At 45.6% G+C, this 22,610-nt stretch overlaps 2 protein-coding genes across 4 annotated transcripts in view; both read left to right on the plus strand.

Moving 5' to 3' along the window:
* The window catches only part of Scaf8 (SR-related CTD associated factor 8), a 307,179-nt gene extending 292,429 nt beyond the window's left edge, over window positions 1–14,750 (plus strand). For both annotated transcript variants that reach the window (XR_004113422.1, XR_004113423.1), the window contains one exon: window positions 14,660–14,750. The gene's annotated coding sequence lies outside the window, so the exon portion shown is untranslated. The remainder of the gene's footprint in view (window positions 1–14,659) is intronic.
* Tiam2 (TIAM Rac1 associated GEF 2) overlaps window positions 1–22,610 on the plus strand; it is a 122,725-nt gene that overhangs the window by 4,713 nt on the left and 95,402 nt on the right. Inside the window, exons 2-4 of one of the 2 annotated variants that reach the window (XM_031353061.1) lie at window positions 14,660–14,776; window positions 16,042–17,291; window positions 20,927–21,362. In XM_031353061.1, the coding sequence (XP_031208921.1) occupies window positions 16,095–17,291; window positions 20,927–21,362 (1,633 nt within the window). In that variant the 5' untranslated portion in view covers window positions 14,660–14,776; window positions 16,042–16,094. The remainder of the gene's footprint in view (window positions 1–14,659; window positions 14,777–16,041; window positions 17,292–20,926; window positions 21,363–22,610) is intronic. The other variant, XM_031353062.1, reaches the window with a different exon arrangement.

Below are 22,610 nucleotides of genomic sequence, written 5' to 3' on the forward strand. Positions count from 1 at the left end.
ACAGCGTGCCTCCTTCACCAGTGAGCTCTGGACCCTTTCTGCCTTTTAATTCTAACTGCTCGGATACAATGCCCCTGCTTGGATGCTATGACGGGTGAAAGCGTGTCTCTGTTCACATCTTTACGGACCTCATTCTAAAACTCAACTATAGCTGGACTTTTTCCACCTTCTCCCTGCTCTGGTCTAGTTCAAAAAGAACCTTTACCTTGCGAAGTGTGTGAAACCCAGTGTCCCCTCCTCTGTCCTTGAAACAGGAGCGCATGATAGTGTTATATATAATTCCAATTTTATTCCGAATCCCAGTCTTATTCCCTAAATACATTTTAAAAAAAAAAGTAGCATGATCCAGTTCTGATTTAGTTATTGGTTTAATTCTCATTTTTTCCATTTTGCATGTGTGTATGTGTGTGCATACATGTTTTTCATGTGCATACATGTTTTCAGGGTATAGCTGCATAGTGATGTGCATGCATGTGCATGCGTGTGTGTAGAAGCCTGGAATTGATATCAGGAATTATCCTCACTCACTTTTTCATCTTGGTCTCTGCGGCAAGGTCTCTCAATCAAACCCGGAGTTCACCTGTGTGCCTTGTCTTTCTCACCTCCTGGCTTTAGGGATCCTGCCTCAAGTTTCTGAGACCGAAATTACAGGCAGGCTTACCTCACCCACCCCTCGTTTATTGTGAGCTGTGGACATCTGAACTCTGGCCCTCTGAAAGTGTCGCAAGTGCTTTAACCACTGAGCAACCTCCCTGGTCTATATTTACTGAAGCTTCTAATTCCTTTTGTTTATCTTGCAAATGCCCTCTTGCTGGCTCCTTGCTTGCTGCTTTTTCCTTCCAAGGAACCCTCCCTTTTTCAGGTCACACACTTTTCTTCATTTCTTCCCAACTCAGCTCACTACTCTTAATACCTTTCTGAGCTTCTTCCTGTTTTTCTGATCCCTCAGTGTTGGAGGCCCTTGGCTTTCCTTGGCATGCATAGACCATGCTTGAGAAGTCTGCATTTAAATGCCTCCTTCAGAGAGAGGAGTGGCATGTCAGTGCCTCTAGCTTACCTTGCTTGACTGCAGACTCAAGTATCCAGTTACCCCCTCCCACACCCCGTTCCTAGTCACATTAATGTCCTGTGGACACACTCAAACCTGGCATGTCTAGCATTGGATCCCCAATCTTTCATGTTAGCTTCCTTCTGCTGTGACAAGATCCTGAGAAGATGAACTGTCATGGAGCAGGCTCATGACTTAAACAGCTTCAGCCTGTTTGGCTGTTGGTTGGGGGCCTGCGGTAGGGCAGAAAGTTCATCATGTCAGAGAGCCTGCCTTGTTGCAACATTGTAGCAACAGGGAAGAAGATAGAGGAAGAGCTCAGGGTCCTAGTACCCCTCCCCGCCCCTTCTTTAAGGGCACATGCCTCTCACTAAGGCCCCGTCTTTTCACAGTTTTGTCTCCTTCCAGATGTGCCTGCCAGAAGCTGGCAACTAAAGCTTTAACTACTGACCTTGAGAGGGTTTTAAGTTTTAGATTGTGTCTGTCTCTGTGTTGCGGGCTGACCTCTGGCTCATAATGCTCCTGCCTTAGCCTCACGAGTGCTGGGATTACAGATGTGTAATCCCAGCCCTTTGTGGGTATTTGAGACCCAAAACTATAGCATCTTCTCCTAGCCTGTTCTACTCTACCTGGCTTTTCCCCTCAGTTACTTAGACTGAGGATCTTAAGTTGCCGTAGCATCTCTCACTGCACGCTTCTCTCCCTGGAGGTTCCTGTGGGTTCTTCTCTCATGGTGTCCAGTGTCTGCCTATTCCTTAGCTTCCCCTCAGTTGAGCCCTAACCTCTCTCACCTAAATCATGGCACTGGCTTAGCATATCCGCCTGCTTCTGCTTTCCTTGGCAATCCAGGTGCACATGGCAGCCATGCAGATCACCTTTTGCCCCATGTAGAGCCTCTGTGGCAATCCCCAGTGTCAATGTTAAAAGCCCCAGTCCTCTGGATGTCTCTCCCAGCTGCGATCTAGTCGCCTCATCCCTCATTGCTTCCGCTGCTCTGATCCCCACCCCCTCAATCCCCTACCCCAGACACACTCACATATCCACCCATCTCCTCTGGGCTTTGCACTTTCCATCAGGTGAAATGCTCTTTGGGGACCCTCATGATCTTGAGGTTTTAACCAATGTTTCCTTTAGGGAAGGATCGGAGATCACATCTACTCTGAAAGGGGAACCTGGAAGTTAAACGCACTTTTTAAAGAAGAGGTGGAGTAATTCCAGATTAAAAAAAAAAAAAGATGGAGTAGAATTTTGAACTGTTTCAATGCAGCACTATGTTAATTACTTGGTTTGTTTCTATGACAACACATCCCACACAAGCTCCTTAAGGGAAAAAGGGTGTAAGTGGCTCACAGTTCAACCATGGTCCATTGTGGTAGAGAACTCAGGGGTAGCATGAGCGTGAGGCAGCTGGTCACTGGTACTGCAGTCAGGAGGCAGAGAGCCATGAATTCTGTTGTCCAGCTGGCCTTCTTGTTCATCTTACCAACCGCAGTTAAAGGGAGTCCTCCCCACCAAGGCTGGTCTCCTAGGCGATTCTAGATCCTGTAAACTTAGCAGTTAGTATTAAAAATGATTAGAAAGATCCTGGTTTGATTCCTACTTTTTTTTTTCTTTGACCTCTTAGATTTTGATTGAGCCATTCAACCCCTGGTGTCTTAGTCAACATTTCTATTCCTGCACAAACATCATGACCAAGAAACAAGTTGGAGAAGAAAGGGTTTATTCAGCTGACACTTCCACATTGCTGTTCATCACTAAAGGAAGTCAGGACTGGAACTCAAGCAGGTCAGGAAGCAGGAGCTGATGCAGAGGCCATGGAGGGATGTTCCTTACTGGCTTGCTTCTCCTGGCTTGCTCAGACTGCTCTCTTATAGAACCCAGGACTACCAGCCCAGGGATGGCACCACCCACAAGGAGCCCTTGGTCACTAATTGAGAAAATAACTTACAACTGGATCTCATGGAGGCATCTCCTCGTGGAAGGCTCCTTTCTCTGTGATAACTCCAGCTTGTGTCAGGTTGACACACAAAACCAGCCAGTATACCTGGAGACAGTTCCTTTTTCTCTGAGGCAGGGGTAATTCTGCAAGTTTTTAATCATGGCTCTCACTTCTCATGGATCTTGGGCATACAGCAGCTTTCAGAACTTGCTAAATTCTTCCCACCATCCTCCATCCACCCCATAGACTTTGAGTTTCAAAGCATTTAAATTCCTGTGCAATTTAAAAATGTTAAGTTAAATACTTATTTTTTTTTTCTTTGAGTCAGGGTCTCAAGAATCCCAGGCCATGCTTAGACTTGCTAACAAGCTTAAGGATGACCTTGAACTCCTGACCTTCCCTTTTCTACCTCCCAAGTGCTGGGGTTACAGATGTGTTTTATCATGCTTAGCCAAATCAGAAAAATTAAGCTTTTTTTTTTTTTTTTTGAGACAGGGTTTCTCTGTGTAGCCCTGGCTGTCCTGGAACTCACTCTGTAGACCAAACTGGCCTTGAACTCAGAAATCTACCTGCCTCTGCCTCCCAAGTGCTGGGATTAAAGGCATGTGCCACCATTGCCCGGTGGAAAATTTAGCTTTAACAGGACCTACTAGTCCCATTCAATTTGTCCCCTAAAGTTTTAATAAGTTGTTAACTAAAATCTAAGCAGGTTTGTGTGTAAACCCACATGTGAGTTAAGAGACGTTTCACCAATGTCTAGTTTGATTTTACTGGTGGGCCCAAGGGTAACTTAGGCAGTAGCCTTTGGATCAGAACAGAGTAAAAGTGGACCCTGATAGAGGGCTACAGGGTCAGCTAAAATAGAATAGGCATACATTTATGAAGGTGGGGGACACACCTATTTACATGAAGTGGGGGAAATGTGTGGTTTATGCCTGTTCATTTTTCAAGTTCAAACAGAACAGCATACAATGAAGAAAGATTTGTGCCAAGAATAACTTGGTAGAATCATTGTAGCATATTTTGGTTGTAAGATGTGATTGAGGCATGGGGGTTCGTTGTCTGCTTCCAATTTCCTGAGGCATGTGTCTCATTTGTGGGTCTCCCCAGTCAGAGACAAAGAAGCCAACCATTGCAGGCCTGTAGCCCGAGACCCCAGGCTGCCCGTGTTGTGGTGTGAAGCTTGGACGCTGCTAGCAGAAACCCAGGCATGCTTTTGTGGGATGGCTCAAGCATGGTCAATAAAGAGAGGTTGTTTAACAGTCATGCTGACAGTGTTCGACTCTGGTGCCGGTAAGTTACAGAGGAGGGACATTTGAAAGCCATTAGTTAGCATATCTGGCTGTGGTGCTCACCCCTGGTCAGCATGAGGTCTTGGAGCACTGGAATGTAGAGGAAAATTTGGATGATACTGAAGGAGACCAAGGAGAAAAGGTAAAATGGGATAGAACATTAACATATTAAAAAAACAAACACGCAATCACAGAGGTCGAGGGGCTGGGAGGTCAGCTGACGAAGCACTTGCCTTCCAAGCAATAGGATCTGTGTTTAATCCCAAGAACCCATGTTCAAAAGCGAAAACACCAATAGCAAAAGCAGTGAGTGCGATATGTGTGGGTAATCTCAGTGCTGGAGAGGCCGAGATAATGGGATCCCTGGGACTCCTTGACTAATCAGCTTGGCCTACTCAGCTAGATCCAGGCCAACAAAAGAGAGACTCTATCTCAATGAAAAGAAGCTGGATGCTGTCTGAGGTAACAGCTGAGGTCCTCTGGCCTTTGCACACACATAAAACACATGCATGCTTATCCACACAGACAAGTGTGCTTCCATACAGACAATAAGACGCAAGTACATACATGCATGCAGGCACACACCACCACTAGCAGCAGCAGCAGCAGCAGCAGCAGCAGCAGCAGCAACAGCAACAACAACAACAACAACAACAACAAATGACATTTCAAGTGCCTGGCTGAAAAAAAATGTATGAAACACACATTTTGACAATTCTTAACGGAAGGTATTTTCTTTCCCACTACTGGGGCCATTTCATTCTAAACTATATGGATTCTATAATTTTGCTTCAAAGGATTTTTGCCATCAAATCCCTGACATGTTTTCCCGTGCCCGTGATGGTTCGGCTGTAGCCAGCCACTCGATTTGCTTGGCATTCCACAAACATACCAGCAATATTTGTGGGATGTGGTCTCTGCTCTGTTGGAGTCGTGCGTTCTCCAGTGCTTCTCCTTGTGGCCTGTGTTTGTAACCCGCCTCACCTCCCACACAGGCTGACAGTCGCTGGGAAGAGGGGATCTCAGTGTACAGCTCTGGCTTTCCCTGAAGCACTTTGTCGGAGTGTTGGGAGGTCTCCAAACCGTTCCTACCAACTTGCTGAGTGGAGCAATTGATTTCTTTCCAGTTCCCTAAGTTTCTGTCAAGACCAAGAACATATCTTTTCCTGTCAATGCCACCCAGTGGGGGGACCTTAAGTGTCTCTGAATGGGTCACTCCACGTCTGTCTGGGCTGGGGAGGTGGGCACTTGACCGCTAAGGCTCCCTGAGCTGCCTCTTCCTCATTAGCTAGCTGCCTTTCCCTTCCCAGCTGTGTCGTGGACACTCAGGCACTGAGCAAGCTGGGGTCCTTCTCCTTTTTGCTCAGTTCCTGTTTCAGTCACGTCCTGGATTTGCTATTTTCCCATTCCTTGTCGTTCCTTTCCTTAGCTGGCAGAATCTCACTCATCCTCCGAGTCCCTTCCTTACAAGGCCTTTCCAAATTCTTAAGAATTCGAATATGCTTTAACAGTTTCTCAGAAGTTAGAATACAAAGGAATGAGAACTACGGGCTCAATGTGTAGTGCTCTCAATGATGGATGGTCCCCTTCTTGTCTGGCTCTGAGTCTTAGCCCGGGTGTTTGTCTTGGATGATGATTTTCCAAGTTTTTGGAGAGTGCTTATTTTGGTTGATCCTAAGTCTTCTTAGTAGGACCAAGGTGTTAACATTCTGTCCAAACTCCACCCCACAGTTACCTGGCAACAGCAAGGTAGACCCACTATAAAAGGGGCTGCTTGCCCCCTTCTCTTTCTCTTGCTTTCTTGATCTCTTACTTCTCTCTTGCTCTCCCCTTTCCATTCTCTTCTCCCCCCGCCCCACCCCCATGTGGTCATGGCCCTCTTCTATTTCCCTACTCTCCCCTCTCTCTGCCTTTCTCTGACTCTACTACCTTCTTAACTCCCCTCCTCATGCCCTAAATAAACTCTATTCTATACTATACCATTGTGTGGCTAGTCCCTCAGGGGGAAGGGATGCCTCGGCATGGCGGACCATACATGGAAAGAGTATCTATCACCAGCTCCTACCACCAAGGTGAACTCCATTGCTACAGAAGAGAAACATGTAGCCAATTGACACAGACCCTCTGAAATCATAGGGAGACTAATTCTTCTTTGTTTTTGACAATTCTTCAGATACTTCATTAAAACAAACATATGTGCGGTTCTGATGAAAATACTACTTGAAGTTAATGACATAGTTTTAAAAAAGGGGTTTGGGGCCACCAGTCAAGAAGACACACCTATACAGCACAACCCAGTATACAAACAAGCACCCAGACACATTGTTTCAAGCAGTGGTTTTACCTTTCTACACTCTGGCATTGTTTTGTTCTTCTAATCTTGTTTCCTCTCTACTCTTTGCTGGGGTTGACTCATTGTGAGGTCTCCGATGACCCACCAATAGGCTGAGATCCTAGCTTGAACATCAGTTCTGTGTGCAATGCTTGCAGGTGTTAGGGTTTCTTACAAAGCAGGTGTGAGTTCTGAGAGCACTCCCTCAAGTGATGAATGGGGTTAACTAAGGTGGTGAACTATGCCCCAGAGCTGGGCCATTGTCCCTGTGGAATTTATGACTCTCCCCCCCCCCCCCCCCCCGCCCCTCCCCATTGAATGTCAGCCGTACTTGTCCACTGAGCTCAGGCTCCTGTGGCATTCAGTGCTGCCCAGTAACTGATTTCTTTCATCTGTTAATGTGCCCCCACTGCTTTGAAAGAAAACCCGGTGGGACTCACCAGTGGTTCTTAGCTCAGAGGCCTTGAGCCCTTCCTGCCCACTCTGCTAAGATTACAAATTCCTGCAGAGATCAGATGTTCTTTTGCCTGCCTTTTTACTAGAATGAGTTCAGTAGTTTTAGAATTAGAAATTCATTCCCTCAAGTCTTGGTATTCAGTTCCTGCATTCCAACTGTGGTTCATTGACAAAACTGGGTTTGGGTGATATTGACAAGAGTTTAAACCTGGATCCTTTATAGAGCTGAATGGTGTTATTTTACACAAATGTGTCCCTTTCTCGTGGCTTTGTAGTCCTATGCGGAAAATAAGACGTTAAGATTGGTTTCCTTAGCCTCTCACTGTGGACACACCAGACTAGATACTAACTTGTGGGGAGCTGGTGTGTCATCTGATGTTGAGTGTTGTTTCTGACTTCTCTGATACTTATCTGTCTCTAAGGCCTGTGTCCTTTGGGGCTATAGCCTTCATAAGACATTAATAGTTTAAGGCATTAATAGTTGCTCAGTGTGTTACTGGATTATTTTCTCATCTTTCTAATCATAAGGATCTAATTATTCAAGTGCTTGGCTTAGGGCACTGTTTTCTTGGGCATTTGATACTGTAAATGATGTTTTATATGCTGTAATTTGGGGGGGAGTTGACAAAAATCAGACATACTAATAGTACAATTTAGAAAATTACAAATTTGTATGTAAATATAGATGAGGTTTAATGGCTCATAATCAATGGCAGATCCAAAATGATAGGTGACAAAAGATTTGATATCACACCACAAAAATTTAGTAGTTTATGTGTCATACCAGATGCAAGTTAAGTCATCACTCAAGTTCTCTGACAAAAGCCAGGCCAAATTCTGATCCTTGTCTTCTGAGTGCCTGCAACATCTGTGGGGTCTGCTCCAAATAAAAAGATGACAGCAGACCTCTTGGTGGCTAGTGATGGTGACCTCTATCTTATCTGGCTCTTGGCTCTGGCTGAGGGATTCACCACCCACTATGGAGAGCTGAGCTCAGCCTTCTAATCTCTGCGGAACTATGGAGCCTGTTGGTGTCTTTGTGGGAGACCTCGCGTTTTACTGTCTCACTCCATCCAGAAATCTGCCTTTGTTCAGTGGCCCTCACTCTAGCTCTGCTCACCCCACTATTCAGTCTCAGCCCTCCTTATAGCTAGTTCCTCAGCCCCATCTGCCTGCCTGCTGGCTTCTTCCTCCTCTCCGTCTTGCTCAACTCTGCCCCGGGATGTAATGGTCCAAGTTTTGTTTTGCTTCTTTGTCTTGTCTCCTGTTCTAAGTCTTACTCTCTTTGGAAAGGAGAGACTTTGGTCATCAATGTACCTCATGCTGAAGGCAAATGATGACTAGGTAAGTCTTAAATTTCCTCATGTGTGATGGTTTATATGTGCTTGGCCTATGGAGTGGCACTATTAGGTGTGGCCTTGTTGGAGTAGGTGTGTCACTGTGGGTGAGGGCTTAAGACCCTCACCCTAGCTAGCTACCTGGAAGTCAATATTCAGCTAGCAGCCTTCAGATGAAGATATAGAACTCTAAGCTCCTCCTGCACCATGCCCGCCTGGATGCTGCCATGTTCCTGCCTTGATAATAATGGGCTGAACCTCTGAACCTGTAAGGCAGCCCCAATTAAATGTTGTCTTTTATAAGACTTGCCTTGGTCATGGTGTCTGTTCACAGCAGTAAAGCCCTAACTAAGACACCATGAAAGGTGTTTTTCTCTAGTTTACACTCCCCCACAATGGTTGTTGCAATTTTGATGGCCCTGTCTATTAAGTTGTGTATATTTGTTGACATTTTTAATATGGCAATCGATCATCATTTGGAAACCAGAGAGCCCCTTCCATTCTTGTTTGTGCTTTTAGCTTCAAACACTGCCTGATACGGAATGTCCTATGACTGGGGACAAGATGAAATAGAAGGATTTTTTTTTTTTTTAACATCTGTGGGATTGTGACTAATTTTAAAAATCTGAATATTATTGTTATCTAATAAATGAAGATAACTATGTAAGCCTTTGTGCATGGCATCCAACCTTTGCTATGTAAACTGTTTGAATGGTCTTTGTGCTTCTCAGAACCTTCAGCTACAGTATGTCACTATGAACTGTAGGCCTCACTGTCTCCAGTACCTAAGGAGCATTACTGCAGCTTATACCTTCATGCATACTATTGTGATTTAATATAGTCTAAAAGATATTTTTTCCACTTTTAAGTACTAGGCCTCTAACTAACTAACTATATATATATATATATATATATATATATATATATATATAAAGTTTATAGGACCTTTTAAAAAATTGTTTTATTATTACTTTAATAATAATAAAATAGCCTCTTTTTTTCTACCAAAAGAGTTTAAAAAACTCAAATACTATAAATTTGCCTTCGTAAAGGAGTTGGGGAGCAGAGGGTGCTAAAACTTTGACTTATTTATTCTCTTCTTTTTGAGCAAAAACCATAGCCAAAGCATGATCGGTAAATGTCTTTGTTAAAGTCATCAGGACAATGGTTACACAGTGTCTCTCAGAGGCTACCCTGTCTGTCAGTGAATGTCTCATAGGTGTTAATTATGCTCTTGCTGCTGCTGCTGCCGCCGTTTCTAAGGTTTTCTTTCTTTCTCCGGTGGGTGGAGGTGAGCAGGTGTGTTGCACAGCTGGCGCTGGCCAGGTGCACTGAACAGCTGTTCAGCATTTGGCTCGATTAGCATGCGCACTGTTTCTGGCTTCCTTCACCTCTCCTTTCTGCGCTATCCTGCTGATGTAGAGAGGACTCATCCCCGAGGGTCTATGAATCTGTCCTTTGAACATAGCCGGTAGGAAGAAATCTTGCTTTTGGTCTGTGTCAAAATCAATCAGTCGTCTAAGCTAGGAGTTGCCTTCATCCATCCCATAGGTGTTTCCAGAGTGCTACTGCTGCTGCTGCTTCCTCCTCCTCCTCCTCCTCCTCCTCCTCCTCCTCCTCCTTTTCTTCTTCTTCTTCTTCCTCTTTTCGGTGTTTTTGAGACAGGGTTTCTCTGTATAGCCCTGGCTGTCCTGGAACTCACTCTGTAGACCAGGCTGGCCTTGAACTCAGAAATCTGCCTGCCTCTGCCTCCCAGGTGAGGGGACTAAAGGTGTGCGCCACCACTGCCCGGTTTCCAGAGTGCTTCTTGTGAGCCCACAGTTCAGGCTTTTAGTGAAGCAAAGGTTTAGTGGAAGATAGGGTCTTCTGGTATATTTCTCAAATTATCACAATAATAAAAATAATTAAGGGCCTAGACATGGAACTAAGTTGGTTTGCCTAGCTTGTTGAAAGGCCTGGGTTTGATCTTAGCATTACATAAATTATATATGGTACATTACAGATACACTCTTGTAACCCCAGCCTTTTGGGAGGTAGAGGCAGGAGGACAAGGGGTTTAAGATCATCTTTGTAAATTCAAGGCTAACCCAAGACACATGAGACCTCATCTTATTAAAATTAAAAGCTTCTTTTCTTTTCTCTCCTTTTCTTTTCTCTTCTTTCTTTTCTTCTTTGCCTTTTCTTTCTCCTTTCTTCTTTCCTTCCTTCCTTTCTTTTGTTCATTCATTCTTCCCTACACCCCTCCCTCCATCCCTCTATCCGTCCATCTCTCTCCTTCCATCCCTCCCTTTAATTAATAATGTCTTGGGCATCAGGAGAGATAATGGGAAATATACCTATTGGCACAGAGACTTCTACTCAAGTGTAGGTGTGATTCTTGCCTGTATGGCAGAAAAGTATTTCAGAATGACTTTGTATATGAAGTAAAGCCACCCGTGGTTGATCCCTGGAACCCACATGAAGCTGGAAAAAGAGAATAGACTTTGTTCTCTGACTTGCATATGTGTACCATAGCATGTACACCTTATTCACATATATACAATAATAAAGAAGTTGGGTTTTTTTTGGTTTTTTTTTTGTTGTTGTTGTTTTTTCAAGACAGGGTTTCTCTGTGTAGCCCTGGCTGTCCTAGAACTCATTTTGTAGACCAGGCTGGCCTGGAACTCAGAAATCTGCCTGCCTCTGCCTCCCAAGTGCTAGGATTAAAGGCATCTGCCACCACTGCCTGGCAGAAATATTTTTTTTAAAAAAGAAAAAGCTTTAATATAGATTTACGTGTTTGTGCTAAGGGCATATTTGAGATCTATTTTGGGAAAAGTACACACTTAACTGTGGATGTATGTAGACTTCTCAAGAGAATATCATTCAAAGAGACCTTAAGTAATCCTTTTTAAAAATAACTTATTTTTACTAATTCTTATTATGAGTATGTGTGCCCATGGCTACTGGAGCCGGCATAACAGGTAGTTATGAGCTGCTTGCTATGGGTGCTGGGTGCAAAACTCCAGGCCCTGGAAAGTCTTCCTTAACCCCTGGGGTGTCTTTCCAGCCCCATGAACCTCATTTCTTGAAAAATAAGATCAAAAGGTGGTTTCTAATGTGCTTTGGGCAGGATTACAAGCTGTTAAGACAAACACCATTGCAAAAAAAAAAAAGGAATTCTTTCCTGGGCCATAGGACCCAGGAAAGTTAGGACTTGTGTTTTGGTTGTAACCATCTTTCTGTCACTTTTAGAGATTCTCATACCAAGAAAAAGTTTAGATTCAATGTTTAAATTGGCATTTCCCAAGGTTCATTGTTATTTTAACATTTTTATTTGAAATACCTCAATCCATATCTTTATGGGCAATCTTCATGGCAAATTTTGTTAGCCTTCTTGAGCCTTTGAGATGGGGTCTCATGTAGCCTAGGCTGGCCCCAATCCTGCTATGAAGGTGAGAATGGCTTTGGGCTCGTGATATCCCCATCTCCACCACCTGGGTGTTGGAATTACAGTTGCATACTGCCACACCTGGTTGGTGGGGTTCTAGGGTAATGAACCCAGGGCCCTGTGCACATTGGATAAACAGCAGCTGAACAACATCACCCCCTGTTCTTCTGCTCTGCTCAGCGAAATGCCTTCCAGTCTCAGCCTGCTGCTGGGGCACGGGTTTCTACTTTATAGCCCTCTCCCACAGTCCTGAGCCCTTACCTCTATGTATCCAGGAATCTCTAATAGTTGGCCTCACATTGACTCTGTGTGTGTGTGTGTGTGTGAGTATCTGTGTGTGTTTGGAGTACCCTATGTGGTGCTGGTGGATCAAAAGAGCCAACAGAGAGAGCCCAGGAGCCCCCTTCTCCTTTGGGTCACCACTGGAATGACAAAAGTACTGAACACAGTGAAGCTCATTCCCTTCACCGACTGGGAAGTCCAAGAGGCAACAGTTGTGAGCTTTCTGTGTCCCTTTTTACCTCCCTGGGTTTAAACGCACAAAGTGCTCTAGGGAACAAGCCAACAGCTCAGGCTTTGAACTTCACAGACATGGGGCTCTATGCATGTGCTTCTGTGTCAGATACAGCCTGTCTTCCTGTCACTGTACCGTCTTTGGTATACACAGGGGAATGACTCATTGTAAGGCAGGTGGGGCTTGCATAGCAGGCTGCATTTCAGCCTCATTAATTAGATGTTAGCCTTCGTTTTAAGAAGTTTAAAGGAGCCATTAAGTTTCCTGCTTGTGCCCTGGCCTTTTCCCCCAGCCCACCCCCAATGTAAAATGTGTTTGCATGGATAGAACCAAGCAGGAGGTATGACTTAGAGGGACCTGGGTCCAGTGCCAGTCACTCCCCCTGTCTTCGACTTTGTAAGTCGTGATGGAACCCTCCTGAGCGGATGTATAAGGGCCAGTCGGCACGTGAAGAGAGGCTCAGGTTCAGGACTCTGCCCACAGGGGTGGGGGCAACAGAGGGTTGTGATACAGAGTTGATGGGGGTGGGAAAGGATGTGTATGGAAAACAGCTGGGTCCTTAAAGGATTAGAACCAGTCAGGTTCACTTCTGGGTACATACTGAGACCACAATACCTGCCCACTCATATTCACAGCATCAGTATCCCTGTTAGTCAGGAGGTAGAAGTAACTCAGATGTCTATCAGAAAGTGAATAGATCAGAAGAGTGTATATGAGTACACACACGCGCGCGCGCGCACGCACACACACACACACACACACACACACACACACACACACACACACACGAACGTGCACTTGCGGGGAATGTCATGAAGCCTGAACAAGGGAAGAGATTCTGACAGGTGCTCTCATGAAGGCACTGTGAAGACATTATGCTGTGTAGACTAAGGAAGCCACAGATGGCTCAGTACTTTATGTTTCTTTTTTATGCTACGCATGGAGGTGTCACATTCGTGGAGACAGAAGGTGGAGTCCTCAGAGCCAGTGGCTTAGGGAGTAAAGACCAAAGCCTCACTGCTCAGTGGGCTACGGGAGTTCTAGTCCTGCAGGGCGAAAAGGATTGCAGACATGGATGGCAACAAACGGTAGTCTGACGATACTCAGTGTTGCTGAGCCAAAAATGGGGAAGGTAGTCAATCTTGTTAGGCATGCTTTGTTATAATTACAGAATAGACTCCAGAAACGGAACTGCAAAGGTCACTTGGACACTTCTTCACTTTGCCATTTATGTCTGTGAGGAAATACAGGCTTTGTGTCAGGCAGAATGCCACCAGGTGGCATTCCCCAGCCCAGCCCCTGCCCCTCCTCTTAGAAGGCCACCTGTCCTCCTGAGGTTGACCTCTGACCCCCACCAACGCAAGCTTGAGGAAAAGTCAAACCCCAGGATGAGGTCAGCCTCTGTGACTTAAGACTTTAGTCAAGGACTCTCCTCTGTGACTTCACTTTGGCCTTTTGTTTTTATTGCTTGGCTAAATAGAGAACAATGAGTTACTCCGTCCTGCAAGGGAGGAGAGAGGGATGGAGGGAAGAGGGGGCTGGGTTAGGAGTGCACATCCCTACCATGCGTCTAGTCAGCAGAACCTGAGAGCTGTTTTCCTGGGAGTGGTGACAGATAGCGTGACTCATTTGAGCATCCTCACCTGCTGCTGACATCACGTTGGCTGCACACTCTGAATGTCCGAGTCTGGCTTCCTTTTTAGATCTCCAAACAGTCTTGATCAACCAAGAAGTTCACAGACGTCTCCTTTACTTTCTTGACAGTGTTTGTTTTAGGTTATTAAGTTGTTTTCATTATTTTATTTACGAGGTGGGAACTTGCAGGCCATGGTGTACAGGGAGAGGTCAGGGAACAACTTGCAGGGGCTCCGCTTTCTCCATTACAAAGCATCCAGGGATCTGTCTCAGGTCATGAGGTCTGGCAGCAGGTACCTTTGCTTGCAGAGACATTGACAGGTGATTTTTGAACATCAATACTTTACTTCTGGATAGCCTTTATTAAATCATCGGGTTATTTAAATTTTAGAGATAGGGTCTGATGCAGCTTAGACATATAGGCCACTACCCCAAGCTTACTGTATAGCCTATGACGACCCTCAACTTCTGCTCCTCCTGCCTTTACCTCCCTGAGTGCTAGCATTATAGCCTTGTACCAAAGTGCCTGGTTTTCAGCAGAGCTGAGGATCCCACCCAGGGCTTTGTAGGAGATGCGCAGTCAACCAACCGAGTCCCATTCCAACTCTGCTTCTTTGCTTTTCCTTATTGGAAGTTGATTGTAACATGCTTGATGGAATTTTCATTTTTTTTTCAGGATTACTTCACAGACTCGACCCACACACCTATGTTTGTTAAATACCTGCATTGTTCCCCAAGATCACGTAAAACCCACTAAGCATTAACCTCCCTCCCAGCAAAAGCCAGGCTGCAGGTAAGGACAGCTCAGATACGTAGGCCTCTCATAAAGTACATGATCCGTGGGGTAATACTAAAGAAGGGTTTGTTTGCTCCAGTGACTGAGTGTCTAAAGGCTCTGACAACTGCTACCAACCAGCTAGCCATCCATTTGATTTCCAGTTTGTGAGTATGTGCTTCAATGTGCAAGAACAAAGAATTTAAAAACTTGCTAAATACGCTTACAACCTGCCATGAAGTACAAGTGCTGTTAATAGTTCCGTGCCAAAGGTGTGGGGAGGTTCAAGCAAATTTTAATTTGCATTTTGCTTACCTAATGAACTCCATGAGCTAACTGGAACTTTAAAGGAAATTTACAAGAGACCTTGTTCTGTGGCCCTCATTCTAACCGGTATGAATTTGCATGGTTTTCTCTCACTGCATTCTAAAGGGAGTCTATAAATCTTTGACAAGGGCTGGAGGTTACCTTTATAAAAAATGCTTCTCTTTCCCAAATAAAAGCTCTTCTTTCCTCCCCACACCTCTTTATTCGGACCCATACTCTTGGAACCTTCTAGTCTTTTCTTTAGCTTCTACTTGAAAACTCCCACGAAGCACTGCACCTGGGGCTGTGGCCAGGTGGGAGCAGGGACCTCGATAAGTCCTCTGAGACCCAAGGTTCTGCACCTGTAGATTCACCTAGCTGTCAGTTGCTGCATTTTTAAAAATAGCATTGCTGAACATGTACAAACAGTTATTCAGGAATGATTCAGTGGGAAAATACAGAGTGACACCAATCTCCTTAGCCTTCCCTCTCAAGTGTTATATGTGTAATGTAAGAGAGGAACTCTCACATGAAGGTGTATACTGGTAATGTGCAAAGATTGCGCTCAGAGATTTGAATATTGAAGGGTTTGGGGACCCAAGGGTCCTGAGGCCTATCCCCCAATATTCCGTGAGTTAGTGCCTTCCATTATAATTCCTATGTAGTAAAAATGTAATTTATTTTATGCATCTCTGCTGGCTAGACTTTCCTTCATGTTTCTTCCGGACCTTTATCCAACATTGGGTCTGAAGGAGGTCTCTACCTTTAGCGGATACTTTTGTTGCCTCTTCAGTTTTAACAGTGTGCCACTGATAATGACATGGCCTTGCCCAATTCAGTACGTCACTCTTATTTCTGCTCCTTTGTATCTTGTCAGGCATGGAAAGAAATGTCCGGTACTCTCCATTCCACCTGTTTAATATTATTTTACTACTATTATTACCATTATTATTGAGAAAAATTCTGTTTTATTGCAGTGTAAATTAGACCATGGCTCATATTGATACAACTGTTCGCAATTTTGGTTAAAATGGGGAACTCCGAGAGTCAATATACCTTCCAAGGATCCAAGAATCACAGCAATACTGTCACCGGTGCTAAGCAAAAGCCTTGCTCTCTGAAAATACGCAGCATTCATGCAAAAGACGAGAAGTCCTTGCATAGTTGGACTCATGGGAGCAGTGGAGCAGGCTACAAGTCCAGGTCCCTAGCCCGAAGCTGCCTTTCTCACTTTAAGAATCACCAGCCTTACGCCACCAGACTCAGTGGGCCCACGTGTAAAGTCTCAAAGGGCACTGCCTACTCTAAGCACAGAGCAAACGCCCCAGGAAATGATTTCCAGGGCAACAATGGTGCTTTCTTACCCGAGAATGGCTTCCACTACGTTGGCCGCGAGTCAGGGGAGAGCCACATCCCCTCCAGGGACTGCAATGGCCACCTTCTCACCTGCTATGGGAGAAATGAGAGCCTGGCCTCCACCCCTCCAGGCGAGGACCGCAGGAGCCCCAGGGTGCTCATCAAGACACTGGGGAAGCTAGACGGGTGTTTAAGAGTCGAATTCCACAACGGTAGCAACCCCCACAAAGGGCCCTCCGAGGACCCCAGCGGACCTGTACAGCTGCTGAAATACTCCCCTACGTTAGCATTGGAAACCTGCCTGGTGCCGGAAACTAGGCGGCATTCCGGTGCAGGCTCCCCATCCAGCCAGAGGCCTTCTCCCACTGACTCTCGCCTGCGCTCCAGCAAAGGCAGTTCCCTGAGCTCGGAGTCATCCTGGTATGACTCCCCCTGGGGAAACGCTGGGGAGGTGAGTGAGGTGGACGGCTCCTTCCTGGCTCCCAGCACCCCAGACCCCAGCCTCCCCAGCAGCTTCCCACCCAGTGACACCAAAAAGCCTTTCAACCAAAGCTCTTCCCTCTCCTCCCTCCGGGAATTGTACAAAGATCCCAATATGGGGTGCCGCTCACCTTCCGGGACCTGCCTTTCTTCCAATGAGTACATCAGCTCCCAAGTCAGCATGAACAACCGAGTCTCGTTTGCATCTGACATGGATGTGCCCTCCAGAGTGGATCCCAGGGATCCCATGCACTACAGTTCCTTTACTCTCCCGTGTCGCAAGTCCAAAGCCTTAACTGAGGATGCGGCTAAGAAAGACACCCTTAAAGCCAGAATGCGTCGCTTCAGTGACTGGACAGGAAGCCTCTCCAGGAAGAAGAGGAAACTGCAGGTGAGAACACCCTGGCTTAGGTAGGGGGAGGGGGGGTCCTAGAGTTTTTTTCCCATCTGTATCTGAAAGGAGCCAGAACCCTTTGCAACGGAAGACCCAGCACAATTTATTTCTGGTGGGATTTTTCTTTCTCATTTGCTTTAGTCATCCACTCTGAGTCTTACCCCCCAACTTCAGTGTGTCTACATTGAGGGTTGGGGTAAGGTTGGAACCGGAATACTACTACTTACGCGGGGTGGCTAAAGGGTAGACTCATATACCATAGTTGCGCAGGTTGGAAAGTCATGGACCACTGTGGTGAGAGACTCTGAGTAGGGCCTGTTCCTGGTTGCTGAAGGTTCTGTCTTTACACAGCAAGGAGGTAGAGAGCCCAAGTCTCTTTCTCTTTTCTTACAAGGACACCAGAACCTTCAGGACTCCAGCCTCTTGCTCTCATCTAAACCCAGCTCCACGCCAAGGCCCCCATTCTGTGGGTCATCTCTGTGGGTCAAGGTCTCAGCATAGGCTCTGTGGTGAGAGAAAACAGCACGGCTTTGAGCCTGTGGCGCCCAGGTTCCACACTAAAATTGCCTCCCACAGGCCTGGGCCTGAAGCTGGCCCAAATGTTCTTGGAAGCATAGAGCTGGCTGAAGGTCCAAGGCAACTGGCAATCAGAGGCTGTTACTACACCTCAGTCATCAAGTCCAAAGACAGATGGAAGAGAGCCAGCCATTGATTTCAGATAAAGAGGCCTTCTCAAAGTGATATTAATTGATATTTAAGTCAGTTCATTAAAAAAAAAAATCTCCTAAAAAATGATTCCACAGAGAATGTACCTGTGTGTGTATGATGCTGAGAATGGAACCCACTGCCTTACACATGCTGAGAAGGGCTCTTACCACTGAGTTACATCTCTGGCCCTTTGGTCTTTCTGGTTTTATTTTCTCTGTGAAGCTGTAGAATTGAGGGTAATCTGATTAGGTAATATGTCTATAGGGGCGATGTTGTCTTAACTCTGTCGGATACACATTTATGTGAATACAAAAACAATCATGGGGCATGAAGAGCAGGTAACCCTACAACCTCTCCCTGTAGATCATTTCCTGCTTATAACTTACTTCCTTCTTGTGTGTCCTGCAGGCACCACCCTCTCTCCCAGGGGAGATGGAGAACAGGTGGCACCACCTCCTCTCCCAGGGGAGATGGAGAACAGGTGGCCACCACCGTTCTGTCTCCGGGACCTTTGTTCACATCCCTCAGGGTAGTAGTTAGCTTGCTCTTGACTTGTGGCCCCTTAAGCCAAATCACCACCTAGTGTGATGTTGTTTTGGGATTTTCCATCCTGGCTCCCGTTTCTCATCCTCTCATAGTGCTTGGGTATATACTAAACTGTTCAGCCTCACTGCTCCTTTGGCTCCCGGTATTCCAGAGCTGGTTACGTTCAGCTGCTGACCACCATGCCTCCTCATGCACACCGTCATCGAGGACCACTTTCTATTGGTTTGGAGCACATTCCTTCATCTGTGTTTACGACCTGACTCAACCCACAGCGATCCTGTTCATTAAACATATTCAAAATCTTTTTCACCAGTCCAAAGCAGACCTGTTACTACCATGGTGTGTGTGGATCAGGCACTGGGTGTCCGTCCTTCACAGGGAGACGGAATCTCTTTCAAGTTCTGTGTCATGTGCAAACTTACCTCTGATATATTGCATGCCATGTGGCGTTATGAGCAAAATAACCAGGATTAAAAAAAAATTAATGCTAGAAAGGACTCCCCCAAATTTTAGAGATGATGAAGCTGCAGAATCAAGTTCACAGGAGACAGTTGAGGCCGTCTCTCTACCAGAGACTTGCTGGGTTTGAGTCACCCTATTAAGGCTCATGCAAGGAAGTGGATTCTCCCAGTGTTTGGGGCGGGTGAGTCAGAGATCCACAGTCATAGCCACAGTAGCATTATTAATACTGCTAAGTCGGTAGCATTCCTTCATGGCCTGGGGTTTATGAAAGTCTCCCCAAAGTGACAGTTAAGAGAAGTATTCTGAATTTCCCGAGTGACTCATAGCAGCTGTTTGATTCACTCTTTTGAAGCAGAGGTGTCAGTGTATAAATAAGAATGACCGCAGAACAGAGTGTAAACACACTCCTGGAAGATGCTAGCATCACTAAAAGAGCTGTTTCTCTTCTGGGCTCTGTTTTGAGCACCTGGGCCTTGGAAAACACTCTTCAGTTGCCTGGTGAAGATTTCCCCAGTAACCGTGATCCGATTTTTTTTTTTTTTAATGAAATTTCCAAAGTAAAAACATCTCCACAAGGTGGAGTGCTCAAGACAAGAGCCCACCTCCAGGGCTCCTGAGCCAGTTTCTCCTCACTTTAATTTTGATGATAAGGAAATCCCAGAGACCCACCAACAGCTGAGGATAGTTGACTGTTCTTCACCTTTCTCTTGCAGCTTTTTAAATCCAAGCTGGGTATTTGGCATGCTAGTGCTTTTGGCACTGATAGTAAGTTTACTGCTCTCAGTTATTAAATTATTTAGTGTTGAGGTAGGATCTTGCTCTGTAGCCCAGGCTGTCCCGGAACTCACTGGGATGAGTTAGCCTGGACTTATGTCATTCCCCCTGCCTCAGCCTCCCAAAATGCTGGGTTGACAATAGCCATTGTCAGCAGTGGCTCTTCCACCTGTCAGCGGCTATTCCCCTGCCCAATCAGAAGGCATCCTGGCGATTGTCTTGGGTTTGCAGCCTAGCTCTGTAACCTGATAGCTGCATGCTTGCTCTGTGTCCCTAGGTTTACCAGGAGGCAGTCGTTATGAGGTAGCAGTAGAGCTTGTTCAGAGTGTTTTGTGTTTGACTCTGTATTGTAACCAATATTTCAGTCATAAACCCCTTCCTAGGTGTTCCTTGGTGTCTGGAATAAAACAGGCACTCAGAGAAAAGGATAGAAATAAGTTGCTTTTTTCATAAGATAAATTCCAAAATTAAATAAAAATAAATCTTTTTTTAAAAAAATGCCAACCTACAGTAAATAGGCAGTACCACTAGTGGAGTATAAATCCTCGGAGCTTGAATTTTACTGTATGAAGTGGGAAATTGGGATGGTGGAGATCATTATGTACAGAAGTCTAAGTCTGGGCAGTTGGCCAGAAGACCTTATTTGAGACAGAAGAAGGGAGGGCTGTAGGGCTTAATCTAAGAGTGCCAAATCCCAGCTTCCTCACCCTCAAAATGGCTATTTTCTAAGTCAATGATTTCCCATGATTTAGGAGAAAAATGGATGATAAGATCACAAATTCTTTTCTAGAAGAAAACCGATTCATAGCATTCCAGGTATGTTATTTAAAACACACTAGTATTTTAAATATAATAGCTAATTGATCTGGTGTTAAAACACAGACAATGTTTGGATAGCCAGCAGCTTCTTATTTACCTCTTCATATTTGACCCTACCGGTGTATGTGAGATTAGGTAGCACTCTTTTTAAAATTCTTTCTCTTTTTGGAAATGTGACAGTCCATGTCGAGTTGTGGCTACAAGGCTCTTCGCAACACCATTGTTGGATGTAGCCCACATTACACTGAGGCTCCACAGAGGGAAGTTGCTGTGGGTACCACAGGCTGTGATGATGACTGGCTGATAATTTGTGTTGTATACAGGAACCCAGGTCCACGGAGGGCAGTGAGTACTTCGATAGCCACTCAGATGGACTGAATGCGGAAGTGCAGGTGCCTGCGCAGACATCTGCCTTACTGTGGTCAGGAGGCTCAGTTCAGACCCTGCCTCACAGAAGTGAATCCACTAACGCAGTCGGCGGCGATCCCCTCCGACAGAACATCTATGAGAATTTCATGAGAGAGCTCGAGATGAGCAGGAGCAACATGGAGCATGTGGAAACGTCCACAGAGACCGTGGAGTCCAGCAGCGAGTCCCTCAGCTCGTTGGAGCAGCTGGATCTGCTCTTTGAGAAGGAGCAGGGGGTGGTCCGGAAAGCTGGGTGGCTCTTCTTCAAACCCCTTGTCACCTTACAGAAGGAGAGGAAACTGGAGCTGGTGGCCCGGAGGAAGTGGAAACAGTACTGGGTGACCCTGAAAGGTACGTGGGTCACAGCTCACTGGAGGCTTGTCCTCCTCCAGCTGTCCTCTCACCAGGAAGTGCTGGTGGGGTCAGCATGGATGAGTAAGCCTTGTCTATCTAAGCACGTGTGTACATGCACATGTGTATGCAAATGCATGCAGACTCCAGAGGACAGCCTCAGGCGTCATTCTCTAAGTACCGCTTGCCTTATTTTGCGATTCAGCCTCTCACTGGCTGAGAATTCTCTAATGTGGCTAAACCAACTGGCCACTGAGACCCACTGAGTCCCAGCATCTACCTGTTTCCACCTTCCCAGTGCTGGCATTATAAAGACTATTACTATGCCTAAGTAATTTTTGTTTGTTTTAGTGTGGATTCTGGGGATCAGATGCAAGGTAGGGAGCCCCCTGCCCAATGGGGATCAAAGGTTTATGCTTGCAAGACAAGGACTTTATGAAATCGAGCCACTTTCCCAGTCCTAACTTGAAAGATTGGGATCTATTGTCTCACAGGTCTATTGAAAATCTTAACAAGTCTGTTTAATACTTAACCATTTATATGTGTTATTGTCTAGGAACTAATACTTTTTTTTAAGTTAAAAAATTTTTCTATGTATATTTCTCTGCCATTCTCTGATACTTTGGGTATATCTACAATTAAAACAAACCCTAAATAATTGTCCCATATACTTCCTTTAATTGTATTTTCCATTGTTGTACATGCTCAGAACTCAAAAGCAGTGCCTTTCCTAGACAGAACATTATCTAGAAGACTAGACTTACACAACCCCTTTTATTAACTCTGGACGTCTAATTGTTACCACTACTGTACAACTGCTTCTTAATTCACTTGCTTGATGTGGGGGGGGGTTGGACCCTGGGCCTTGTACGTGCCAAGCGTATGCTGAGAGACCATGCTATACTCTCAGCATGACCTCACTCTGTCTTTCTAATAGTCCCTCCTTTCCCATGTTCCTTTCTCAGACCAGAAATAGGAGTTTGTCTTGCTAAGGTAAGAATGCCTCGCATAAGCATTACTCATTAACAGTGGTGATTGCTTGGCTCGCTGTGGGTGTGCGGGCTGGAGGAACGCCATCTCATGAGGCAGCAAGATGCCTCTGTGAGGACGGCCCTGATCTAGGCAGGTGTAGACAGAAGATACAGCCTCAGCGTCTGCCAAGGCCACCTGTGATTGTCAGAGGCACTGAACAGGATTGTTCCCACCTGTTCTTCCATCAGGGAAGGGAGCGGAAACGTGACTCACACA

Source organism: Mastomys coucha, unplaced genomic scaffold (genome assembly GCF_008632895.1).
Source record: "Mastomys coucha isolate ucsf_1 unplaced genomic scaffold, UCSF_Mcou_1 pScaffold5, whole genome shotgun sequence".
In the NCBI taxonomy this organism is placed as follows: Eukaryota; Metazoa; Chordata; class Mammalia; order Rodentia; family Muridae; genus Mastomys; species Mastomys coucha.